Below are 26,340 nucleotides of genomic sequence, written 5' to 3'. Positions count from 1 at the left end.
CACCACCGTCAGTCTGTCTCCTGTATCCTACCTCCCATGTCAGACATTTATACACACAGGTGAACCTCCATCTGAGACTTCTTTCCAGAGCAGTCTGACTTCTTTCAGCCTATCCTCACTCAACAGGTTCTCTAATCCCTTGGTCATGGACTCACTATGGTATGTCCTTGTCTGTCTTCTACTGCTGGCTCCAAAAGGAGCCAGCATTCCACGTGTGTCTCACCAGCTCTGAGTAGAGGAGGAGCATCACCTCCCTCAATCTGCTGGCAACACTCTTAATGAAGTTTAGGATGCTCTTAGCCACCTGTGCAGCAGGGGCTTGCTGCTGGCTCATGTTCAACATGGTGTGCCCCAGGAAACACAGGTCTTTTGGGGTTTTTGGCTTTCCAGCAACTTGGCTCCCAGTCTGTCCTAGTGACTAAAGTTACTATTTTCCAGGTGCTGGAAGTGGTTTTTGCCTTGTTGAGTTTTTGACAGGCCATCTCACCTACATGACAAGATCTCTGGTATACCTTCTGGTGTACCTGCTGCTCCTCCCAGTTTTATGTCATCTGCAAATTTGCTGAATGTCCCATCCTCCAGCTCCCTGATGAAAATGCTGAACGTTTGCCCAAGTGTCCAGGGGCATGCCACTGGTGACTTGACCTCAGGATCCACTTTCTGCCACTGATAGCAATGCTTTGAAGCTTTGCAGTTCAGCTGATTTTAATTCCACTTCACTGTCCTTTATGTGTCTTGTCCTTCATGAGTTTGTCTATCATGGTGTTATGGAAGGCAGTGTGAAAGCCCTTACTGGAATCAAAATGACACCCACTGGTCTCCCCATATCCACAAGTTAGTCATCTCATTGTAGAAGACAGGATGGTCAGGTGTGGTTTCCCCATCATAAATCCTTACCAGCTGCTCTTAATCACCTTCTTGCCCTTTGTATCTTAAGAGGAAATGTTCAAGGGCTCCAGCTACTTATTATGAAGATGGAAAGAACATTTTTAAGGTTAGGCTTAGGATTAGGGAGCATAATCTGGAAGAGGGAGATTTGAAAGTGTTCCTCTGTTACAGTTCACTATTTTCTGCTTTGAAGGATGTTCTGTCTTCACTACCATACTGCAATTAGAACTATTGCTGTATTCAAGTCCATGCCAGAACAACAGGACAGTCCAGGAGAATGCTGAGTTCTGATTTAGAATAGAATAGAATAGACCAGACCAGGTTGGAAGAGACCTTCAAGATCATTGTGTCCAACCTATCATCCAACACCACCTAATCAACTAAACCATGGAACCAATCACCCTGTCAAGTCTCCTCCTGAACACCTCCAGTGATGGTGACTCCACCACCTCCTTGGGCAGCCCATTCCAATGGGCAATCACTCTCTCTGTGTAGAACTTCCTCCTAACCTCCAGCATAAACCTCCCCTGGTGCAGCCTGAGACTGTGTCCTCTTGTTCTGGTGCTTCTTGCCTGGGAGAAGAGACCAACCTCTGCCTGTCTACAACCTCCCTTAAGGTAGTTGTAGACAGCAAGAAGGTAACCCCTGAGCCTTCTCTTCTCCAGGCTAAGCAACCCCAGCTCCCTCAGCCTCTCCTCATAGGGCTTGTGTTCCAAGCCCCTCCCCAGCTTTGTTGCTCTTCTCTGGACTCGTTCCAGCAAGTCAACCTCCTTCCTAAACTGAGGGGCACAGAACTGGACACAGTACTCGAGGTGTGGCCTAACCAGTGCAGTGTACAGGGGCAGAATGACCTCCCTGCTCCTGCTGGCCACACTGTTCCTGATGCAGGCCAGGATGCCATTGGCCCTCCTGGATGCCTGGGCACACTGCAGGCTCTTGTTCAGCCTACCATCGACCAGCACCCCCAGGTCCTTCTCTGTTTGGGAGCTCTCCAGCCACTCTGACCCCAGCCTGTAGCACTGCATGGAGTAGTTGTGGCCAATGTATGGAACCCAGCACTTAGATGTGTTCAGTCTCTGCCCATCTGCCCAGCCTGTCGAGGTCCCTCTGCAGAGCCTCTCTACCCTCCAGCAGATCAACTCCTGCCCCCAGCTTGCTGTCATCTGCAAATTTACTGATGATGGATTCAATGCCCTCGTCCAGATCATCAATAAAGATGTTAAAGAGCATGGGGCCCAGCACTGATCCCTGGGGCACACCACTTTTGCCTGGCTGCCAGCTGGCTGTGGCACCATTCACCACCACTCTCTGGGCTTGGCCCTCCAGCCAGTTCCTAACCCAATGCAGTGTGCTCCCATCCAAGCCATGGGCTGACAGCTTGGCCAGGAGTTTGCTGTGGGGGACGGTGTCAAAGGCCTTGCTGAGGTCCAGGGAGACTACATCCACAGCCTGCCCCACATCCATCAGGCAGTCACCTCCTCACAGAAGGAGATCATGTTGGTCAGGCAGGACCTGCCCTTCCTAAATCCATGCTGGCTGGGCCTGATCCCTTGGCCATCCTCTAAAGTGCTGTGTGACTGCACTCAAGATGACCTGTTCCATAATCTTGCCTGGCACTGAGGTCAGGCTGACAGGCCTATAATTCCCTGCTTCATCCAACCGGCCCTGGAGACACCATTTAATACTGCATTTAATATCTGCCCTGCAGGTCAGCAAACACTTATCATGATGACAAGGGATTTTGAGCCAATTACTGAGAAGCAAATCCACCAGGATGAGTTTGGGGAAGGTGAGAGCTGCTGCACTGAAATGAAATTGTTCAATCTGATGTCATTGGTGTGTTGTGTAGAAAATAAAGAAATGGACCTGAGCACTTAATGGGCCCCAGGAGGCATTTTAGACTGTAGTGCTGCTGGGCAAGATGAACACCAATAAGGTACTGGAGCACAGCCTAAGTTAAATTAAGCTTCCTGCACTGGAGGTCTGTCTGGCCTGGGTACATTTCTTGCAGGTTTGGCTGGAGGGTGTGGGTGGCTTGGAGCTGTGGTCGTATTTAGCCACACACCATGCAGAGTAGCTCTGTGAATCTTACAGCACAATGATTCTTTCTTCTCCAGGAAAGCTTGTGGCTCTTGGCTGGGGCAAAAAGGAGACACAGTTCCATGGATCAGAGGGAAAAGAGGCTGCACATCGCAAGCAGACGGTATTGTGCTAGTTCTCTTATGATGGGCATCTCTAAAGAGTTCTCTTCTTCCTGTGGTGCCAGTTTGCCACTGACTGTCTGGTAGTTGTCTTTATAGGCTTCTCTTTATTTCTTCTGTTAATTGAAACACAGCATTTTTGTCCTTCTAATGAAAGACAGCAGCTGGGTGTGCTGAAGGACTGTTTGTACAGAGCTGATGTTTGCAGAGGTAAAGCCACCTTCACATCAGCATGCTAAATGTGTGCTATATACCAAACTGCCCGGATGATCAAGAGGAATAGCATGCAGTTGGGCTGGGAGGAGATGATGTAGCATTAGTTTGAACTCACAGAAGGCAAGAGAAGAAGGATTTGGGCTGCTGAGCATCACCAGTCATAAAATCATACAGTTGTTTCAGTTGGAAAAGACCTCTGAGGTCCAGGCATCAACTGAACACCAGCCATGGCCATTAAACCATATCCCAAGTGCTATGCCTACACATTTCTTAAACCCCTCCATGGATGGTGACTCCACCACCTCCCTGGGCAGCCTGTTCCAATACCTGACTACCCTCTCAGTAAAGGAATTTTTCCCAATATCCCGTCTAAACCTCCTCTGGCATAGTTTCAGGCCATTTCCTCTCATTCTGTCACCTGGTACCAACCCCCACCTCACTACAAGCTTCTTTCAGGGAATTGTAGAGAATAGAAATAGAATAAAATAGAATAGAATAGAATAGAATAGAATAGACCAGACCCGACCCGACCAGACCATGTTGGAAGAGACTTTCAAGATCACCATGTTCAACCCATCATCCAACACCATCTAATCAACTAAACCATGGCACCAAGCACCCCATCAAGTCTTCTCCTGAACACCTCCAGTGATGGTGACTCCACCACCTCCTTGGGCAGCACATCCCAATGGGCAATCACTCTCTCTGTGTAGAACTTCCTCCTAACCTCCAGCATAAACCTCCCCTGGTGCAGCCTGAGACTGTGTCCTCTTGTTCTGGTGCTGCTTGCCTGGGAGAAGAGACCAACCTCTGCCTGTCTACGACCTCCCTTCAGGTAGTTGTAGAGAGCAATAAGGTCACCCCTGAGTCTCCTCCAGGCTAAGCAACCCCAGCTCCCTCAGCCTCTCCTCATAGGGCTTGTGTTCCAAGCCCCTCCCCAGCTTTGTTGCCCTTCTCTGGACGTGTTCCAGCAAGTCAACATCCTTCCTCAACTGAGGGGCCCAGAACTGGACACAGTACTTGAGGTGTGGCCTAACCAGTGCAGTGTACAGGGGCAGAATGACCTCTCTGCTCCTGCTGGCCACAATATTCCTGATGCAGGCCAGGATGCCATTTGCCCTCTTAACACCTCAATTGACACCTCAATAATGAGGTGTCCCCTGCCTCATCCTTCTCCAGACCAAGCAATCCCAATTACCTCAGCTGCTCTCAACCAGACCTGTTTTCCAGACCCCTTGCCAGCTTTGTTGCCCTTCTCTGGACATGTTCCAGCCCCTCAGTGCCTTTTCTTGTAGTGAGGGGCCCAAAACTGAATACAGTACTTGAAGTGTGGCCTTACCAGTGCCAAGTACAAGGACGTGTGAGGCAGTTCCATGTGCCTGCACATTTTAGCTCTTTGCTCCTTTGACACTTCCTTGTCACTGCTGGATTTTTCATGCCTGTGGGTACCTAGCTGTGCCAGGGGAGGTTCAGATTGGGCATTAGGAAATATTTCTTCACTGAAAGGTTTCTCAAACATGGGAATGATCTGCCCAGGGCAGTGGTGGAGTCACCATCCGTGGGAGTGTTCAAGCAGTGTTTGAACCTGGCCTTTAGAGACATGGTTTAGTGTTGACCCTTCAGTGCTGGGTTGAGGGTGGGCTTTGGATGATCTTTGAGGTCTCTTCCAACCAGATGTTTTCTGCAATTCTGTGAGTCCAGCAAAGGGCTACAAAGATACTGAGGGGACTGAAGCATCTGTCCTGCAAGGCCACAAGTCTTGGACCTGTTTAGCCTGGAAAAGAGCAGCTTGAGAGGGAATCTTCTCAGTGCTGATCAATAACTAAAGGGTGGGTGTAAAGAGAATGGGGTTAGTCTCTTCAGTGGTGCCCAGTGATAAGGCAAGGGGCAACAAGTACAAACTGGAGCACAGAAAGTTCCACTAAACATGAGGAGAGACTTCTTCCCTTTGAGGGAAGAAGCTGTCCAGAGAGCTTGTGGAGTCTTCTTCTGTGGAGAGATTCCAAACCTGCATGGACGCTGTGATCCTGCACATCCTGCTCTAGATGAGCCTTCTGTATTAGCATGTTGAGCTGGACAACCAGCAGATGTCCTTTTTAATCCACCCTCCCACCCTCTTCTGTGATCTGTATTCTGTTGGGATGTCTCTTTTCTTTACCCTGTGTTGTTCTGCAAAGAACACAGCCTTCCAAGAATGCTACTTCCCCTTCCACCTTCTGACTGCTGTGCAGACTGCCTGGACGGTGTTCCTTTCTCCTCCCAGGGGGCTGTGACTCCTGGCATCAGTCATGAACAAACCCCAGTTCACCCCTGTGTCCATCTGGTGCACATCTGGCCTGTAAGCAGAGACCCTGATGAAGGGGAAGGGTAGCACGTGATCGTGTGAACAGACATGGGTCATATGCACTTGCAGGAGGAGCAGATTAGATTTACAGAGAGTTTTAATTTTAGTATTTCCTAAAACAACCTTCTGAGTAATGAATTTCTAGCTTTGCAGCCTTAAGATGTTTTTGTGGATCAATCTCATGTCAAGGCTCTTGAAAGAGCTGGTTTAGCAAGGCAAGTCTTGCTTAGACTAAGGCATCGATTGCCTTCCCAAGGTTTGATGTCCTTTTCTTCTGTGTGACTTCAGGGAGTGTTGCCTGCTTCAGCCTGGGATGATGGCAGGCCTCGGGTGACGTGGAGAGGAGATGGGCAGTTTGTTGCAGTGAGTGCTGTCTGCCCAGAGACAGGTATGGGATCAGACTTCTCTGAAATGCCAACACTTGAAAGAGGCTTCTTAAGCAGAAACTAGGCAAGAACCAGGCTTGTGGTCTCTTGACCATTCAATGCAAGGCTGAGTCAGGCTAGTTAACTGCTCTTTTCCCTGTTTTGACTTCTCTTTTCCCTGTTTTGATGTTCTCAGAGGCATTTCCTAAACACCATTGTTTTGATGCAGTCTGGATTTCCATCCAGCAAGAAGCCAGGAGAGGTTACTGCTGAGTAGTTGCTTTCTGAACTGCTTCTCTCTCTGGTGTTCAATCACCACTCAAGCCCTAAGCAGTTTCTGATGGTCTCCCAGTGCCAGATGGGAGAATCTGTTTGGGTTGCCCTAACTACTGTCCCTCATAACTAGCAGTCTGGCCTTGCACACTTTCATTTAGGTGTTGGTAATACTTTTCTCTGGGTTTTAACCTGAAGCTAAAGAGATAACAAGCACATAGTTTTCTTCTAAGACTGTCTTCCATGATAAATATTACTGATCATTTCAAACTGTATTAGTCAACATGTAACCCTAACTCTATATTAACTCAAACTGTATTACTCAGCATCTTGAACTGCACCAGACTCCACTGCTTTTCCACTAGTTTGGGGGTTTGCCTTCAGTACTTCAGATTAGGGAGAATCTTGCAGTTACAGGATAATTTTAACATTTCTGTGGTGAAAATTGGAGAGAGAAATGGCTGAGAGCGAGCTGCACAAGCCTGAAATACCTGTGCAGTTCCTTTGGAGACACTGTTACTAAGGGAGAACTGCTTGAGACAGAGGAAGTTGTTACCTCTTAAGGTGTAGAAGAGAAATCTCCTTTTTATTCAAGTGCATCAAAATTTGCTCTACTAGCCTTATGCAATCAGAGAAGTCTCTTCCCAGGGCCTTCACACATTTGTCTCATTGCTTTCTCACCCTGTAGGTGCCCGGAAGGTCCGAGTATGGAACAGAGAGCTTGTGCTGCAGTCAACAAGTGAGCCTGTCTCAGGATTAGAACAAGCACTGTCCTGGAAGTGAGTAGCAAAACAATCTGTAGGCTGGTAGCAGAGTGTTGCTTTTTATTCCCTCCTCACAGTCTTTCATCAGCATTAGTTTAATTTCTAGTGTGTTTGGGGTTTTTTTCCCCAAAACAACTACCTGAAGGGGGGTTGTAGTGAGGCAGAGGTTGGTCTCTTCTCCCAGGCAACCACTACCAGAACAAGAGGACACAGTCTCAGGCTGCGTCAGGGGAGGTTTAGGCTGGAGGTTAGGAGGAAGTTTTACACAGAGAGAGTGATTGCCCACTGGAATGGGCTGCCTGAGGAGGTGGTGGGGTCGCCGACGCTGGGGGTGTTCAGGGCGAGGCTTGACAGGATGCTTGGTTGTATGGTTTAGTTGATTGGGTAGTGTTGGATGATAGGTTGGACATGATGATCTCGAAGGTCTCTTCCAACCTGGTTAATTCTATTCTATTCTATTCTAAGAAAGCTTCCTCCTGATCCAGCATGAGGAAGAGCAGCCCTTTAAATCCTGGGCAGCCCAGTGCTTGCATTACATGTGGGGAGAAGGGACAGATTCTCTGCACAGTCTCAGTGTCAAGTGGTTTGGGATTCAGCTGTATAAACAGGAATATTACAAATCCCTTTGCTGCTGCTGCTGACATTTACTTGCTCACCTGAGGACATCATGAGTTCTGGAAAATGTCTGTGCTGAACCTGTGACTTTGATGAGGAAAACACATCCTCTGCTGCCCTTTTCTTCATGCCTCTGGAGAAAACATGAGGTGATTGGTATTTAAAATGACAGCTGCTGATCATGTGAGCAACCACTTTCCATTTGGCTCTTGTTTTTCAGACCCTCTGGAAACCTGATAGCATCCACACAGGAAAAACCCAACAGACATGATGTAGTTTTCTTGGAAAAGAATGGACTTCTTCATGGGGAGTTCACCCTTCCATTCCAGAAAGGGACAGTCAAAGTAAGTGCTGTGTGTGGGCTTCTTTGATTTAGAGTACAGTGGAGAGGAGGACTAGGTCTTTCCCATATTCTAGGAGAAAGTTTTTAACTTGGCATTTAGTACTGGTCCTAGTGGAAATGTGGCCTGAAAATAGAACAATGAAGAAGTTTGTGGAGCAGATGCAGAGCCATAGTACAGAGACAACTGTAGGGGACTGTAACCCTCAGGTGTTTCTGGCCATTGCATGCTTTCTGCCAGGCTTCAGAAATGCTGTTCAAGATGCAAGAGTGAGGTGAAATACTCACTTTATCCCAAATAAGAGAAGTGAGAAGCCACTCCTAGGTGTCAGCTCAACTTTTGCTTTTGGATGGTGAGAGGTCTTTTTCAGATGTTTCCTCAATGCCAAGGAAAGCAAAGAGCGCTCGTGTCATGTTTGTGGTCATACTGCCTCTTCAGTTGTATGGATCCACTGTGACAGGTCCTGCTGCAGGATGCTTCTCTCCAGCTGGTGGGAGCTTTGTGATACACAAGAGTTATGTTAGTCTGCTAAGCCATGGACCTCATGTTGTTGAAAACAAGGAGCAAACTCATGGTCTTTCAAGAGCATACCCACCTTACACAGAAGGCTAAAAGTAAGAGCCATGTTTGTTTCTGCAGGTTAATGAACTGCTTTGGAATGCAGATTCTACAATCCTGGCTATATGGCTGGAAGACCTGAAGGTGGAAAACTCCAACCCAAACAGTTATGGTGAGAACACTACATGAGGATCAAGCTCTTAGACTTGCCTCCAGGTGTGGTTAGCAGTGGTATTTCTCTGCAAGTTAGGAGGCATCAGGGAGGCTTACCTTCAGCTTTGAGATCCTTCTGGATCTCAGGAAGAGCTGGTGTTGCAGCCCAAGTCCACAGCATCTTTCAGGCTGCTCTGACTGGAAGTGTCATTGATGTGGGATGCTTAAGGTAGGAGCCCTTTAGAAAGCATGGGTGCCTTCTCACAGTGGGAGCTCAGTGATTTCTAGGATTGTTCTTCTGCACAGTCTGTTTTCTTGTGCTGAGTATTGTATGACAAAGCACACGGGCTGGAGGCTGGAACTACTGTCTTCATTGCACTTGACACACTTGTAGAAGAAGAAGAGTGGTGGTGGGGAGGGTTTGGGATGGCTCTCAAGTAGTAGTTTTTAGTAACCATTTGTTTTTCTGTAGTTCAACTGTGGACCACAGGGAACTACCACTGGTACCTGAAGCAAAGTCTGCATTTTGGTAGTTCAGAGGAGAATCGTTTGGTGTCCCTGCTGTGGGACCAAGAGAGCCCATACAGACTGCATGTGCTCTGCCAGGGTTGGCTTTACCTTTCCTATGACTGGCACTGGACCACAGACCATGGGATGGGAGAGAACAGCCAGCATATGGCTAATGTGGCTGTCATAGATGGAGGTAAGCAGTGGGACTGCTTGGCATCTCTGGGGTCAGAAGAAGTGGTTGGATGCAGGCTGGAGGGATTATGGTACTTCTTGTGTTTGCTGTTACTGCAAAGCTGTCACTCAGGAGGACCAGAGAAGCTTTCAGAGGTGGTTCAGTGGCATTACCTAAGAGCACAGCAACTGCAGTTTCCTGTTGCGTTGCTCCTACTTTCAGTAGAGAACCTAACAAGAGTCACTAGCACTGGGACAGGGTTACAGCTTGGGTTTTCTTTCTCTTTTTCTCCCACAGATAAAGTGCTTGTCACAGCATTCCAGCATGCTGTGGTGCCTCCTCCCATGTGTACCTACGAGCTCCAGCTCCAACAGGCAGTTAACCAGATTGCATTTCACACAGGTCCCAAATGTAGTGGGGACATGGCTATCCTGGATGCTGACAACAAGGTCTCTCTGTACAGATATGGTGAGAGCTCTCTCATGTTAAAGGAAACCCTCTCTCTCTGAGAGCATTAACCATGGGGGACTGATAGGGCGATGGTCACTCAGACCCTTAGCAGGCCACCCAGAAGGACCTTCAGAGAATTGAGGGGTGGCTCAGTGACAGCCTCATGAAGGTAAAGAAAGCCAAGTGCAAGGTCTAGCATCTGGGTTGGGGGAATCCCAAGCACAAATCCAGGCTCAAGGGAGAATGGATAGGGAGCAGTCCTGGGGAGAAGGAGTTGGGGGTGGTGGTTCATGGGAAGCTCAGCATGAGCTGGCAGCATGTACTCACATCCCAGAAGCCAGCCACAGGCTGCATTCCAAGCAGTGTGGGCAGCAGGTGGAGGGAGGAGATTCTGCCCCTCTCACACCTGGTGTGCTGTACCCAGCAATGGAGCCCTCAACACATAGAACTGTTAGAGCAGGTACAGAGGAGGTCACAAACACAATCAGAGGGATGAAACCCCTCTGCTGTGAGGCCAGGCCAAGAAAGTTGGGGTGGTTCAGACTGAAGAGAAGGCTCCAGGGAGATCTTACAGCAGCCTTCTTGTATTTGAAGGGGCTGCAAGAAGGACTTTTGGCAGAAGCATGTAGTGGCAGGATGAGGGCTAATGGCTTCAAACTGGAAGAACCTAAGTTTAGATTAGACATTTTGAGGAAATTCTGGGCCAGGAGGTTGGGGAGTGTGCTGGGTTGAGGCAGCCCCCTCTCTCCCCACCACGGGCAGGAATAAAACACTCAGACAAACGGATTGCAAAAGTGATGAAAGTTTAAATAGAAAGCAGTGAATGTTACAGAGAACCCAAAGCGCAGTGACAAAGAGAGATCCCAAAGCAAACCCAGAGGCATCCCATCCCATTCCCACCTGAGGGTACACCCGAGACCCTCAGGGCTCCTTCTTCCCCCTCCCTCTGCTGGGCTAGTCTCAGCTGGCCAGGCCTGAGACTGCCCATCCCCCCGTGGCCTTGGGCCTAGCCAGGCCCAAAGCCAGGAGACATCTCCCCCAGTTACCGGCTGGCGGAGGAGGAAGGAAAAAAGACAATGCTAGACCCCGCACTGGATCTTATAGTGGTGCAAAGAATTATGGTAGGAAATACACACAATTTCCTGTGTCCATCCCTCTGGGCTGGACTTCTGGACACAGGAAGTGAACACACCAGGGGGGCACCCAGCTCAAACTGCAACAGGGAGGCACTGGAACAGACTGCCCAGAGAAGTTGTGGAGGCTCTATCCTCCAACCCTGGAAGTGTTCAAGGACAGATTGAACTGGGGCCTCAAGCAACTTGATCTGGTAGGAAGTGTCCCTGCCTGTGTCAGGGGGATTGGAAGTAGATGATCTTTCAGATCTCTTCCAAACCAAACCATTCTGTGATTCTGGGCAAGAGCATGATACATCTGCTTTAACTGTGGGTTTAAACTCAGTTCTCTCATCCTCAGTAGATTACATGGCACAGGAACATTTTGGTGGCACACTGGCTTACGTGAAGGCAGTGTTCAGCACTTAGCTATGTGCTTATGCTGGCCATATCCCTCTGCCCTAACTTTGACTTGAGTAGCTTGCGCAGTCTGTTCTCACAGATTGCTGATTAGCCCTGGCAATAGCCACCTAGGGTCTATCTGAAGCACCTAGCACCTCCCAAAGCAATCCTATTTATTGTGTCATGTACCCAGTGCACTGTTACGCAAAGGGACTGTTGCTGCCAGCTCTGACTTCTACTGTGACAGTACAAGGTCACTGTGTCCCTCAGCCTAAAATGAGGATTAGATGTTTGCTGTGTGCATAGGGATGATATTTTCTGACTTCTGGAAATACTTTCCTGTAGCATCTACTTTTTTATAAGAATTAGTATGGAAGGGGCTCTTTTGGCAGGATGTCTAAACTCTGCTTTGTTCTTTGCTTGCTAGGACAGAGCACAATGCCTGACCCCACTGTCAGGTTTGGAGCTGTGGGTGGAAATGGATTTAAGGCATCTGTGGAAACACCGTGCCTGGATAAAACCTACAGGTAACACAGAGCTAGAGCAGCTGTACCAGGGAGAAAAAAAAGGTAGTGCCTGGCTGGATATTTTAGAGGTCACAGCTCTGACCACTTGCCTCAGGATGTTGAAGCATCTGTCAGATAACATGGTTTCATTGTACTGAGGCTGTGGCTGCAACCAGTGCTAAGGACAGTGCAGCACAGTGTGCAGTTTATCCTGAGCAGTGCCTTTGACTGAGGTCTTGTTCTAGTAGGAGCAGTGGCTGTGAGTGAACAGCACTAAGACAGGCTTTCCTGTGCCTGGTGCTCTTGGCACCGTGCTGTTGCACTTTGTGCTGCTGCTGCCAAAGCCAAAGGAATGGCTGTGCAGTGCCCAGGCCCTTCATCATGGCACACTGAGCCAACAGAGCTGCTTGCATGGCAGGGACAATGACAAGGTGGAAGAAAACCCTGGCTTGCTCTACATCTGTTCCTGTACACAGCTGACATGAGAGCCTGGGGAAAACAAATGGGGCTCCCTGGTCTCATAATTCATCTCCAGCCCAGCCTGTGGCAAGATTTATGCTTTGGGTGGCTGTGTGTTTGTGCCATGGAGCCCTCTTAGCTATGCTGTGTCTGAAGAGCCAGGCTGTACCTGGGAAGACCTTCCTTTCTCCACTGAGGTGGCCTTCTGAAATCAGGGTTCTATGTGCTTCTCACTCTCTTTTTGTTTTGTGACAGAGTTGATGTGGGCAGCAACAGCACTGAAGTGATGAATCCTCTGGGGCTCCGATTTCTTACCTGGCTGCCAGATGACAGCTTCCTGGTGGTGAGTCAGGGTCAGCATGCTGCTCAGTCCATCCTTCACCACCTGACTGCAGTGCCTGACATGGCTGGAGCTGAAGAACAGTGTCTGAATTTAAGGTACTAGAGATCTGTCAGTTTTGATTGAAGTCTGAAAGCACCTCTGGACAGTGCCCAGAAGAAATTCAAGTTTCTCAGTAGACAAGCAGGCTTGGGGCTGCAGGTTGGGAAACTTGGCTCTCTTCCTGTAAAAGAGCCAAACAGCTCATAAAGCTGGTCAGCACTTGATTGTAGTCACAGAATCCCATCATGGAGGGACTGGAAGTGGCCTCTGAAGATTATCTAGTCTAACCTCCTTGCTAAAGCAATGTCACCTAGAGTAAATCACACAGGAACATGTCCAGTTGGGTTTAGAATGCCTTCAGAGGTGGAAACTCCACAGCCCCTCTGGGCAGCTTGTGCACACCCAGCATGACAAGAGGATGTATGTTAGCATGCTTGTGTCAGTGCAGGATAGCTCTGTTGCTTTGACTGAATTTCAGCTCCTCATGTGGACTGAATTCCTCTGTTCAACCCTTTGCCCGCCATTATTAAAGGCCAGAAGGGGACTGGTAGCCCTTGTTTCTCCTGTCCTCATCTTCTGGGCTCTGTGGGGTCAGTTTAGCTAAAATGAGATCATGAAAGGAAAACACCTGGGGTACAGAAATCTGCTTGCCAGAAGGATCCTGGGAGTTCCTTTGTGCAGCACTCACACAGCAGATACAGGCTGATCTGCATATGAACTGCAGACTAGAACAAAAGCAGCTGGGCTCTGCAGAGTGCAGCAGCTCACACAGAAATGCCTGTTGGCTGGAGCTGCTGTTCCTCTGTTGCTGCCAGTGTCAGCTGAGGTGGGTCTGAAAGACTGCAGAAGATCCTTAGAGGAACAAGGCACCTGTCTATGCTTAAGATGTGCATCCTTCCCTCTGGCCACAAGAAATGCAGGACCCAGCTGTAAAATAATGTTTCCTGTGACTGATGTTCTGTGTCTTGCCTCCAGGTTTTCTGTGCCGGTAGATGGAGAAGTAATTAGCCTGTGCTGCAGCCCAGTAACCAGAACTGTAGCTCTGCAGCTGGCTAATAGACAGATCCTGAAGTACTTCTGGGGTAAGCTGGGCCTTATTAAAGTACCTGGTCTGGGGTGTAGTCATTACAGACTTCTCAAAAGGCTTTATGAGGTCAGTTGACTTTGAGGGACACAGGTGACCCTCATCAGTAGGTGGTCACAGCTTTCATGCTCTCTCTGCTCCAAAAATTAGGCCAAAGTCAGTGATTAGTGTCAGAAAGCACTCCATGCCAGGAGTGAGGGCTCAAACTTTGTGATTTGGAAAGAAGATGACTGGTTTAGTGATTTCAGAGCTGCTGACTGACCATCTTTGGCACTTCTCTCTTGTTCCACACTGAAATAAAGGTGCTGTTGAGCCCCTAGAAGTTACCACCTTCTGTGTCAGCATTCTTGCTCTCTGTCAGATAGGATAGCTCATTCCCAGCTCTAGTTTTCTTGAGGCACCTGTCCTGTGGTTGTCCTGACTGCATCTTTGATTGGCTAGAAAACAGTTTGATCTTCTTTTCAGAGGCCTCTACTCCAGTCCTTGAGCCCTGGAGGACTAGCAGTGGCTCTGCTGTGCAGTTCCCCTACTCTTGTGTGCAGACTTCTATCACGAGGATCGGTGGTGAAGTAAGTCAGACTGTGAGCAGCTTCAGTGCCCTGTGAGCAGATTCAGTGGCCACTCTTGGTTTTATTTCTGGTGTCCCACATCCAGAAAAGAAGAAACCCCAAACCTCCTCTTTGTCAATAATGCACCATGATCCTCTGCTCAGGGTCCACTGATACTTCTTAATGGTGTTGTTCATAAGGCAAATGTGGCAGTATGGCTGCATTGAGTTACCAAAGCTGTCCTACTGCTGGTGTTTCCTCTTGGTGATGGTTTCTTGACAGCTTAAGGAACAGCAAGCTCTTTTGATGGTAGTTTCAGGGATTCTTTTCTTCAGTGTGCCTTTAAGTGAATACTGTATGGAGCTGCTTTGCTCTGCCCTGTACTGGTACTATTCCTCTGGTATTTTGGACCAAATCTGGCATGGTTTCTGCTTCTGGTTTGTTACTGTGCAGCTTCTGTTATGGGGTGAACCAGGCTGGGTTTCCAGCCAGTACTGTTTAAAAACACTTAAGTAAGCCTTTCTGGGGCAGAGGTTGCATGACCAGTCCAGCTTCCCTAAGTAAATCACACCAGGTACTCAGTACCTCATTGTAAGGTGCTTCAACCCATTACTAATGTGTGAGGAGCTAGATGCTGTGACTCTCCTGGCTCATCCATGTCATCTTCTGTGTTTACAGGAGGTGATCTTGGGCCTCACAGATCGATGCCGGTTCTTTGTTAATGACACTGAGGTACCAAAGTTTGTGCCCTCACTGCATCCCTTTTTCTCCTGCCAAAGGAACTGTGCCACTTTCTGCAGTGATGAACTTCCATCGTTTCTCTTTGTACAGGTTGCTTCCAACATCACCTCGTTCGCAACATACAATGAGTTTCTGTTGGTGACAACCAGCTCCCACACCTGTCAGTGCCTCTGCCTGAGGAACATGTCAGTGAAAGGTAAATGCTGACTCTGGCTGCCTGCTGCTGCTGGCAGCTCATGGCCATTGCCTTGGTACCACAAAATGTCTTTGTTTTTAACATCCAAACCTGCTGGGATTGGGTTACCCAGAGCAACTGCTTAAAAGGGAGCTGCCTTCAAAAATCTATGGGAGAGCAAGGAATCACAGAATCAACCAGGTTGGAAGGGACCTCCAAGATCATCATGTCCAACTGTGATCACCTAACCATAATTAATGGACTAAACCATGGCACTAAGTGCCTCATCCAGTCTCTTCTTAAACACCTCCAGGACGTTGACCCCAGCACCTCCCTGGGCAGCCCATCCCAATAGGCAATCACTGTGTGAAGAACGTTTTTTTAAGATCAAGCCTAAACCTCCCCCTTGTACAGCTTGAGACTGTATCATAGTGTCATAGTATCAGTGGGTTGGAAGGGACCACAAGGATCATCTAGTTCCAACCCCCCTGCCATGGGCAGGGACACCTCACACTAGATCAGGCTGGCCAGAGCCTCATCCAGCCTGGGCTTAAATACCTCCAGGGATGGGGCCTCAACCACCTCCCTGGACAACCCATTCCAGGGCTTCACCACTCTCATGGGGAAGAACTTCCTCCTCACATCCATCCTGAATCTCCCCATCTCCAGCTTCATTCCATTCCCCCTAGTCCTATCACTACCTGATATCCTGAGAATTCCCTCCCCAGCCTTCTTGTAGGCCCCCTTCAGATACTGGAAAGGCCACAATTAGGTCACCTCAGAGCCTTCTCTTCTCCAGACTGAACAGCCCCTGTGTCCTCTTGTTCTGGTGCTGGTTGCCTGGGAGAAGAGACCAACCCCCACCAGCCTACAACCTCCCTTCAGGTAGTTGTAGACAGCAATAAAGTCTGCCCTGAGCCTCCTCTTCTCCAGGCTAAGCAACCCCAGCTCCCTCAGCCTCTCCTCATAGGGCTGTGCTCCAGACCCCTCACCACAGAAAATGACTTTGCATCTCACATCCATCTCCCAGGGAGCAAAATTTATCCTCTGGTTATTGTCCCTTCACTATTTTCAACAGCTTAGGCCTGGGTTCCCTCCATACCCTCCACATCCAAATAAAACCCAAACTTCTGTGTGCTATTTGAGGGTTTGTGGTAAAGAAGGGATCCCAGTTAGAGTTTCTGGTGGCATCTGGCTGTGAAGACCCTGGGAAAGGCAGGATGACCACTTAATGGTCCATTACATCTTTCAGTGCTCCCCTCCTCTGGTCTGTTGAGCCTCATGACCCTGCTGTGTACTGCTTCGTGTGCAGCAGTGCTTGGTCTTAAGAGCTCCCATTTCTGTCTGGAGCCATTGGAGATGGCTAGTGTATTGTTGACTCTGTTGTTGGTCCAGTATGGCCTAGCAGAACCTGGCTGGGGGCACTCCATGTGTGCTGACAAATGTGTTGTCTTCAGCCCTTCAGGCTGGCCTGAGCAGTGCTGCTGCACCCAACAGCGAGACCCTGCGCAAGGTGGAGCGAGGCTCTCGTATCGTCACCGTTGTGCCCCAGGATACAAAGGTTGTGCTGCAGGTCAGTGCTCTGCCTGTGTCTGTTGAGGTCTGCTGTCAGAGAAGGTGGAGGGGGACATCTCAGTGGGCAGCTGGCCAGCCCACAAATAATGTGTGCAGTGCTGCAAAGCTGCTGGCCTGAACAGGCGCAGCTCAGCACCTTGTGAATCTCCCTCTGGCTGGCTGGATGCAGAAGGATTTTGGACTTGCCTGTGTGAGTCAGGCTTAGCACAGGCAGCTGTGTGTGAACATAACTGGAGAGGTCTTCTCAAGTTTCCTGATGGCTCAGATGATGTACTTCATGTTGTGGCATCTTGTGGTATATCTCAGGCTCACCAAATACTTGCCCTGTTCACCAGCAGCCCTCTCTTAGCCTTGGCACAAGGTTGTCTGAAGTGCTAAGCTCATTATTCAGAGCCATCAAAGGTTTTCAGAATGGAAAAGGATGTCCTTTGAAAGGCACTGTAGAGGTGTGTGGCCTCAAAGCAGGGCTAACCTGAAAGGTTGGTCAGGTTGCTCTGGGTGTTGCCCACTTGCATAGAGTCCAGCCTCCTGAGGAGGGAATGTTTCTGAGCTGAGAGAATTTTCAGATGTTTTTCCACAGCTGTTGAAGTTGTGTGTCCTTTGAGGTGAACAAACAGGCATGTGTGCCTGCAGGTAGCAGGCAGGCCTGGAATATTGGCCAGTCCTCACTTTGCCTTCAATGTAAGCAGAGTAACTACAATTAATTGTGTGGATCTTGTGTTATAGATGCCAAGAGGAAATCTGGAGACTGTCCACCACCGAGCTCTGGTTCTTGCACAGATTCGGAAGTGGCTGGACAGGTAAGTGGCACTGGTGTGTTCTGGTCTTCCCTCACCCCATCTGAGCTGTTAGAGGCTGGCCTGGGTTTGTTCTGCTGGGGATAGAAGGGAGGCTAAACTCAAAGGAACTCATTGGAAGAGATTCTTCCCCGTGAGAGTGGTGAGGCACTGACACAGGTTGTCAAAAGAAGTTGTGGGCTCCCCAAGCCTGGAATTGTTCAAAGCCAGGTTGGATGGGGCCTGGTCTAGTGGAGGTGCAGAGGGGTTGGACCTGGATGAACTTTTAGGTCCCTTCCAACCCAAACCATTCTATGAATCTATTACTTCATTAGTGGGAACAAACCTGTGTCTGGTTCTACCAACCAGAAGTCCAGCTTCCAGCAGTCCCAGGTGCTTCTCACTTCACCCCTGGAGGGCTTGTATGTGTGCTGAGACTGTGTGGGTCTGCTCCAGACATCTCAATCACTGCATGATGAAGCTTGCTGGTTTTCATGTTTCATTTGTCTCATTGATTTACAGTGATGTTTTCTGACACAGAAGCTGGTCCTTTAGATTGAAATGCATTTCTAAGAGAGGAAAAAAATAGTGCAAGGCCTGTATCACTGCCTCAGCCTGGTGTGCTGGTCTGTCCCACTGCAGAGGCTGATAGTGAACAGGACTGACCTTGCATGTTTTTTCTGGAAGGCTTACTGCCTAGGCTATTCCCTTCCCAAGGGGGTCTTTGCTTCATTCTAGTCAGTTGCCTTTCTCTGCAGATGCACCTATCTACCATGTAAACTGTCACACTTGATTCTTTCCTCCAGGCTTATGTTCAGGGAAGCATTTCAGTGCATGAGGAAGCTGAGAATCAACCTCAATCTCCTCTATGACCACAACCCCAAGGCGAGTATGCTCAGTCCTGTTGTGTTGTTTTCTGTAGCCACCTAGCCTGCAATCCATTGTCATAGAACAGTGGGCTCAAAAGAGCAGATGGTGCTGTCATTTCTGCTTGGAGCAGAGGTGGATGCTCTGTATTGCTGCATCCTCATGCAGGCAGGTTAGATTTAGTGTTTCATTCCTCTTGCACCTTCAGAGAAGGTCTTTGAATTTGGGCTTAGACTGAATGTGCTTGTTCAGAATAAATGGTAATACTCTTGTTCCTTTCAGGTGTTTCTGGAAAATGCAGAAGACTTTATTAGGCAAATAGATTCTGTGAATTATATCAACTTGTTTTTCACAGAACTGAAGTGAGTATATCCCTGCAAAGGGAAGCATGCATGTGCTTAGTGGTGATACACCATTCTTTCAAAATACTGGCAGCTCTGGGTGCAAATAGTCACTCAGAAATCTGGCATCCTGGGTCATAAAGGCTTGGGTAAGCTCAGTAGTTTCAGGGACAGTCAGTGTGCCTTGTTGGGCATTCCAGCTTGCAGGCAGCTATTAGATTGGTTTTTTGCAGCAAGGGGTTAGTACATCATCTGACAGCTTTGGCTTGTCTTATAGTTTGCTGTACAGGGGTAAGCATGAACAAAGGAAGTTCTGTTCCCTCACAAAGAGGAGCAAGACAGCACTGCTCATCTGAAGCCCGAGGCCAAGATGCTCAGATACCCAGATCAGGTCCACTGACTTCATTCTCAAAGGCTGAGTGACAAGAGGCTTTGAGGGCATCAGTAGCTTCAGGACTTCTCAAGCTTGCTGAAGTAAATAATTGTTTAGGACCTGGAGCTATCACTTAGCTGTTCTGCTTTACTTTCACTTTTCACTTGACCTTAAATCTTTGTCTATAAATAAAAGCAAATGGCTGGATTTTCAGAAGTGCCCTGTGTTTAGCTAAAAGGTAGCTCTATCTTGAAAATCTTAGCTTCTGTTTTTTTGTGCAGCTGAAGCAGTTGTTCTGACCAGGGTTTTTGTTTTGTCTGTAGTGGCTGGGTTTTTTTCCCCAGTGTTGTTCTGTTGTTTGAGAAGGCTTAGGAATGAATGTTGGAAGAGCTTTCTGGTAGTGTGTCACGTTGTGTGTTAGTGCTGAATGGCATGAGAGTTACTTTGTTGAGTAGTTACTTCCTGTGTGCATTTGTGTCTCTTAGTATTACTGCCTTTGTGCTGGGCTGTGTGAAGAGCCATGCTGGTATTCATGGTTACCCTTTTCTCTAGAGAAGAAGACTTCACAAAGAGTATGTACCCAGCTCTGACTGGTAGCAGTAACACTCAACCACACTGCCACCCTGACCAGACAAAAGTGAACCTCATATGTGACGTGATGAGAGCTGCCATGGAACAGATCGACCCTCAAAAGTGAGCCTTTTCTTCTTGTAGGTGAAGGAGCCATTAGACAGATTTCTAACAAGTCACTTGCAGAAAGCAAAGCTGTCCTTAACATCAGTTATTTTGCTTTGGATCTGCTGAGGTGAGCCTGTGCTTCACCAAGCTTATGCGGCCCCCCACCATCTGTCTGCTGACGATGGTGTCCTGAAAGCCAGCATATGATAATTCCACAGATAGCAACCTTTTACTGCAAGGATTGAAGTAATAGATGCAGGATGCTGCTAAGAGTTTAAGAGATATACTCAGCTTAGGAGCAGTCTATGTGGCATAGGAGACAGGCAAGCAAGATTATTCATCTCAGGATGATGCCTTTTGGAGACATCTCAGCTGTTCCACTGGAGGTTAAACTACCTTTTTGATAACCATCCTGCTTGGATGAATCAACACCAGACAAGGATAAAGGGCAGGAAAACAGGATAGTAACAGTGGTTATGAAGCGGTGTTAAAGCCTTGGTGGCTTTTACATGAAGCAGTGGATAGAGGAGCAGCAGATGGTGGGTTGCTGCTGAGGCCTGTGAATGCAGACACTTTTCAGCAAGCAGTTTTGGAAAAGCATCCCCTCAACTAGGAAAACTATTTTTGAAATGGCACATGTGAAATATGTGACAGTGGAGATAACCTCCTAGAGAGCTTTCCCTTTAAAAAAGACCATTTTCATGCCAAATTTGCATTGTAAAACTGTGTCCAGCTGTCTGGGGTTTGAGAAGGAGGCTTTCTCTTTCCATCATGCTGACTGGTATGGTAAGGAAACTCATACTACTCAAAACACACCTCCAATCTAGTGACATGTTTGGGGGAAACATGCTGAGTGGAAAATCCTCTCTGGTACCTTCTGTTCTCTTCACATTTTCCCTATCTTCCTTTAAAAAGTCTGAAATACTTGAGTAGATTGTTGTTGTTGTTGGTTTGTTTTTCGCACTACATTGTAAACTAGGACTTGCACAAACTCTGCTGAAATAGCAATAAACAGTGTTTCTGCCCTCTCAATCATTTTATTTGCCTGCTTCTGTTTTCTGCAGATACTGCTTATCAATACTGACATCACATGTAAAGAAAAGTCCTCCAGAGCTGGAAACTGCTCTCCAGAAGGTTCATGAGCTTCGAGGTGGTGTATCAGGAACTCGACATTTTTGCAGATGGGTGATCTGCAAGGGCTTTTATTGTTAGCATGGTTCACCCTTAACATGGTTTTAAGGTGGATATTCATGGAGTCAGCCAGAAAACAGAAATGTACTTGGAACTACCTTTTTGTTAATGGAACAGCAACAAGTTAGCTAAGATATGCTGCTGTTCGTGCCCTTAGCTTATCCTTTTATCTGTCAGCAGACAGCCCAGAGTTGGAACTGTTTCTTTTCCAATCAGAGCTCTGGTTCTCTCAGCACAGAGTGGGAGGTTGCCATTCTGGATCCTGAAATCTCTAACTGGCAAACTGTGCTTTTATTCTGTGCTGGTACTTCTGGCTTGTCACTGTTGGACCCTTCACAAAGTTACTGTACTCAAGGTGGTCCTTGAAGTATTCCAGGAAGAGCAAGACAGACCAAGCCCCTAGTTTGATGATCCCTACCTAGTGGCAAGGGTGTGCTCCCTCAGAGCAGGGTGCCACTGCTGATAGTGAGACTGACATTGTGCATCTTTTCCTTGTTACAGAAAGTACCACTCCAGATGTCAAAGCTGTGAGTGCAGAAGAAGCACTGAAGTACCTGCTTTTCCTTGTGGATGTCAATGAATTGTATGATTATTCCTTGGGGACCTATGACTTTGATTTAGTCATCATGGTGGCAGAAAAGTCTCAAAAGGTCATTCTTGTCTTACAGTTCCACCCAAGCAACTTATTTTCTTGTTTTCACAAAAGTTCTTTTGGATGAGCCCACATGCTTTGCTAGCCATAGCTCTCTTCCAGTTACTCAGGAATCCTCTATGTGTGTTTGGCATGATGCTGGGAAGGTGACATGTCTCTGCACCTCTTAGTACTTCTTGAGCACAGCCTTGGAAACCTGCTTCTGCTCAAGGGTGAAATAAAGTTTTCTAGAGGAACGTGGCTAAGGAGCAGTGGAGAAGGGAAGGACTGAGGTGTGGTGGCTGCACAGCTTTTGTTCCCAGTTTTGTACTGTCTAAATTCTTGCTTATTTGGCTAGTGACCACAATAATGTGCATCCTACAGCAAGTTTAATTTGAAGTCTCTCAGTGGAAATACCCATCAGGATCTCTAGTTTGCTGATCTTCCAGCAGAGCCTTCTGTCTGCCAGTTACAACACCCAATCCACATTAGCAACGTTTATGACCTTTGGTGTGGGTGAAATTGACCAGCTGCAAATCTTTACATGATGACAGCTAATAGAAAACAACATGTGGCATGGTAGATAGTCTTGAATTTGGAAAGCCACCAGCCTTTAGACACTGCTGAAGCCTGGTAATTTAAGTTCTTTGTTATCCCTGGCCAGAGTACATAAACAGCCTTGATTCTTTCAGATGGCTTAGGCTTACTTTTTCTTTTGTTTTAAAGGCCTTTTAAATGCATTATCCTACAGTTTCAAACACAGGTCTGTCTGTTGGTGAAGAGGGGGGCAAACAGGGGTCTTAGCAGGTGAGCTCAAGTGCAGTTTCCTTCTTTGCAGGACCCCAAGGAATACCTGCCCTTCCTGAACACCCTCCGGAAGATGGAGACCAATTATCAGCGGTACACCATAGACAGGCACTTGAAGAGATACACAAAAGCTCTTGGGCACCTCAGCAAGTGTGGTAGGTGTCCTGCACATGCAGCATCTCTAAGGAGAAATTCTGCAGTGAAACATGTCTTTTCTGGGGGGGGGAGAAACAGCTGAAGAAAGACCAAAGGTCATCTTCCTGCCTGGCAGTGCATGGTTAACCTGGTTCTGTGATGTGTTTTGTAGTGCAGTTTGGTGCAGGGTGAAAGGAGTGAGAATGGTTATTGCTTTATGATCATGAGGAGTAAGACTTTGCTTGTTCCTGTTGTGGATTGCTTGTTCCCAGTTAATATTGCTGGTAAATGTGGAGCAGGCTGCCCAGAGAGGTTGTGGAGGCTTCTGTTTTAGAAACTTTGAAGACCGTTCTGGATGTGTGCCTGAGTGACCTGCCTTAGGTGATCCTGCTTTGGAGAGGTGGATTAGATGATCTCCAGAGGCTTCCAATCCCTGGCATTCTGTGGTTGTATGAAAAGTGGAGCAAACCTCAAGGAAGTGAACACCTTGGTTTTCTGGTAGTAGGATAGGTGGTTGTGTGCTGCTGCTTAATGTAGTGAGCCCAAACTGGCAGGGAGCCATAAGAGCCATGTGCTTTCTCCTCTAGTGCTACAAAACAATCAATTCTTTCTGCAGGTCCTGAACACTTCTCTGAATTTCTGAACTTGGTGAAGGATCAGAATCAATATTGTGAAGCCCTAAAGCTGTACCCCTCCAGCTCTCAAGAGTACAAGGTGTGTAAGCAAGTGACACTGCAGTGTGCAAGCTTTCTGTTCTCTCAGGCATGTGTTTGCCCATCCTCAGCTCCTTGAGTGCAGGATTGAGCCAGCAACTGCTTGCTGTGAAGTTCAGCAGCATTTTGCTGTTCCTGAGGCCCTCCTCTGAGGTAACAGCTGTATTGACTCTCAGCACTGACCCTGGGAGGTCTGGTGATCAAAGGCACTTATTTCTTTGAACCTGTGATCAGGAGAGCAGCCAGCTTGAGTCTCTACTGCACTGTCTTGTGGTATGGTGAGAACTCCTGTAACCAAAGAAGGATTCTCATCTTGTCCTGACCTTTGTGATACCAGCTGTCTATCTGGCACTTAAAGCTTAAAACCCTCAAAACTATTCTGAGTAGTGTTAGAGAGCTTGGGGCACTTGCAGATGTGCTGTTCCTTAGCATGTAGTGTCTCATGTTGATTTCAGTGCTGCTGAAGAACTTCAGCTTGCTCAAGGCTCAGGTGACATGTAAATAAATGCATTTATTATGATTTAATTTAGATACACACCACACACAAGCCTTTGCAAAAGACATTAATGAAGAATAGGGGAAATGCAGAAACTAAGTCTGTTTGCAACACAGTGAAAGCAGAAAGGACTTTCCTCATGAAGGAGATCTCTTCCTGACTGGCTCATTGGGAATCTTCTTTGTTCCTTCTGTATTCTTCCAGTCAAATCCACCTGTTCCTTCTTGATAGCTTTGAACAGCATCATAAAGTTCAGGATATTCATTCACAGCAGCCTGTGCCTATAGAGTTGCAGGGCTCATATCCTCCCTTGTGCCAGTGTTTGACTCCTGGTTCATGAGTAGGTTCAGGGAGACATTCCAACAAAAAACACTCCTGTGAGTGAGGAAGAAGGGCCCCAGTTCCTGCAGTAAGATATCTACTCAGCCTTTGTGTTGGAGATTTAAGTACCTCCCTGTGTCTTGCTTTAGCTCTCTGAAATGTCTCCATGTTCTAATTCTCAGCCCATGGCTTGATCCAAAGCCCAAAACCTCATGCCTGGAGGTCCTTTGAGGCAGGGGGGCATCTTTGGGGCATCTGTGGTGATGGGCACTTAATTTTTACTAATGGAGGGCTGCTACTGACTCCATCTGACCTCTTGTTTCTCTTGTCCCTTTCCTGCAGGACATCAGTGATGCATATGGGGAGTACCTGATCCAGAAGCAGCTGTATGAGCAGGCTGCCTTGATATTTGCTCGTGCTGGCATCTTTGCAAAAGCACTTGATGCTTTTCAGAGCAGTGGCAGCTGGCAGCAAGCCCTGTGCATGGCATCACGACTTGGATACACAGAGGATCAGGTGTCCAGCCTGGCCTGCAGCATGGCAGGTAGGCCTTGAGCAGGTGGAAGTGTGCAGAGCAGAACTGGCTGCTGTTATTTTTGGTTAATTTTGTTGGGTTTTTTCCCTAAAATTTAGTGAAAACTTCACCTTCCCTTAAAGGGATAACAAAGATCCCATGTTCCCCAAGGGCTTGTATGATTGCAGGTCACCTTTGTTTCTTAAAGGAACAAAAAGATGTCACAGCTGAGCTGGGAGGCACTCAGGAGTGGCCAAGCTGGCTGTGGCCTTGGCTGCCCAGTGCTGACTCCTTGCACTTTCTCCATTGCTGAACTGCTGTTCCAGACTGCCTCCTTGGTTAACCTCAGGCAGTGGAGACTGAGGTTAACCTGTGTGTCTGACACATCTGAGGCCTCCATAGGTTACTGACATAAGTACTGTCCCTAACCACAGACCTGTTGGATCATTCACAGCTGCATCTCCATGTCTTCTCCTCAAAGCCTGCTAGCAGCTAGGACCAAATGGTACCTGTAAAGCTATGTGCTGTCCTGCTGCAGGAGAAAAACATAGCAGCTGTCAGAATTTGTGGCCATTAGGACACTTCTAGACTGCATCCATGGGATGTGTTGTGGACCTGCCAAGCGTTTCAGCAGTAGAAATAGAGCAGCATCCTGACTCCTTCCTTACCCAGGGGAGCATTTATGAAGAGCCCACTTATGCAGTGGGAATGTGGCTTCTTCCAGAAGCTGAATGTCAGTGTTCTCTTTTTCTGTCACTTAATGAGATTTGGATGATTTGTTTTCTTGCCTTTAATACTTTTTCTAGTGCTCCTCTGAAGTCACAACTGTAATTTAGCAAAATGAGCAGACATATCTCTGCTTGTTTCCAGACACAGGGTGTCCTGAATGAGATTGTTTCACTTGGGTAATTTCATTTGGGATTTTTCCCTGGCATGGTATCACATCCTGTCTTGCATTTCATCCTTGCATACTGACTAGTGCCAAAGCTGGTTCTGAAGCCCTGAGTCCTACAAGCTTCATGGTGGTTGTGTCCGTGCTATAGAGAGCAGGTGGCAAAATGCTCCCTGCAGATAGCTGGGCTGTGATACACTGAAGCTTTCAAGAGAGATTTCCCTTTCACATCCTGGCCCCCTCCATTTAAGAGACTCATCACTATTTCTGTCTCAGACTTGAGGGAGAATGTTCTCCATCTGGCCTAGAGGGGTGTGCACCAGCAATTTCACAAGCAGCTGGCTGATAATGTGGCAAGTGAATGAATTCTTGGCTCTAGGCAGCCCTTCTTTGTAACAGGCAGATTGAGTCAGTGTGTGCACAGATAGGAAGTGGGATCTTCCTCTGCTTTGTAGATTTGTGGCACAAAATCCAAGCTGCTTCTGAGAAGCTGAACTCCACCTTTTCTTGTAGGAAAACTCATTGAACAGAGAAAGCACGCAGAGGCAGCCATTCTCATGGAGCAGTATGCTCAGGTAATGGAATGACCCTCCACTCTGTGCCCCAGTAATGTTCTCTGTCACAGGCCATGTGTTTTGTCCTGAGACATATGTGACTGTATGCCAACAGCAAAACTGTCTATGTCATGGGGAGGGCAGAGCAGGTCCAGGTTGTGCAGATGTGTCCCTAAAGAGCAAGTCCAGGGGATGCAGTGAGTAGGATGGGGATGAA

General features: G+C 47.8%; 1 protein-coding gene across 1 annotated transcript in view; it reads left to right on the top strand.

The window, feature by feature from the left end:
* Positions 1-26,340, top strand: part of ELP1 (elongator acetyltransferase complex subunit 1) — a 41,193-nt gene that overhangs the window by 5,888 nt on the left and 8,965 nt on the right. The window contains exons 4-28 of the mRNA XM_054178134.1: positions 2,597-2,677; positions 3,006-3,091; positions 5,938-6,037; positions 6,976-7,066; positions 7,887-8,010; positions 8,647-8,737; positions 9,191-9,421; positions 9,698-9,868; positions 11,792-11,891; positions 12,585-12,767; positions 13,687-13,793; positions 14,261-14,364; positions 15,022-15,075; positions 15,175-15,280; positions 16,717-16,832; positions 17,561-17,634; positions 18,417-18,495; positions 18,760-18,839; positions 19,744-19,884; positions 20,934-21,019; positions 21,562-21,710; positions 22,530-22,653; positions 23,250-23,347; positions 24,506-24,707; positions 26,083-26,144. Of these exons, the coding sequence (XP_054034109.1) occupies positions 2,597-2,677; positions 3,006-3,091; positions 5,938-6,037; positions 6,976-7,066; positions 7,887-8,010; positions 8,647-8,737; positions 9,191-9,421; positions 9,698-9,868; positions 11,792-11,891; positions 12,585-12,767; positions 13,687-13,793; positions 14,261-14,364; positions 15,022-15,075; positions 15,175-15,280; positions 16,717-16,832; positions 17,561-17,634; positions 18,417-18,495; positions 18,760-18,839; positions 19,744-19,884; positions 20,934-21,019; positions 21,562-21,710; positions 22,530-22,653; positions 23,250-23,347; positions 24,506-24,707; positions 26,083-26,144 (2,840 nt within the window). The remainder of the gene's footprint in view (positions 1-2,596; positions 2,678-3,005; positions 3,092-5,937; positions 6,038-6,975; positions 7,067-7,886; positions 8,011-8,646; positions 8,738-9,190; positions 9,422-9,697; positions 9,869-11,791; positions 11,892-12,584; positions 12,768-13,686; positions 13,794-14,260; positions 14,365-15,021; positions 15,076-15,174; positions 15,281-16,716; positions 16,833-17,560; positions 17,635-18,416; positions 18,496-18,759; positions 18,840-19,743; positions 19,885-20,933; positions 21,020-21,561; positions 21,711-22,529; positions 22,654-23,249; positions 23,348-24,505; positions 24,708-26,082; positions 26,145-26,340) is intronic.

Source organism: Dryobates pubescens, chromosome Z, assembly GCF_014839835.1.
Source record: "Dryobates pubescens isolate bDryPub1 chromosome Z, bDryPub1.pri, whole genome shotgun sequence".
Taxonomy (NCBI): Eukaryota; Metazoa; Chordata; class Aves; order Piciformes; family Picidae; genus Dryobates; species Dryobates pubescens.
The sequence above is the reverse complement of the archived record's forward strand: the minus strand, read 5'-3'. Positions and strand labels throughout refer to the sequence as shown.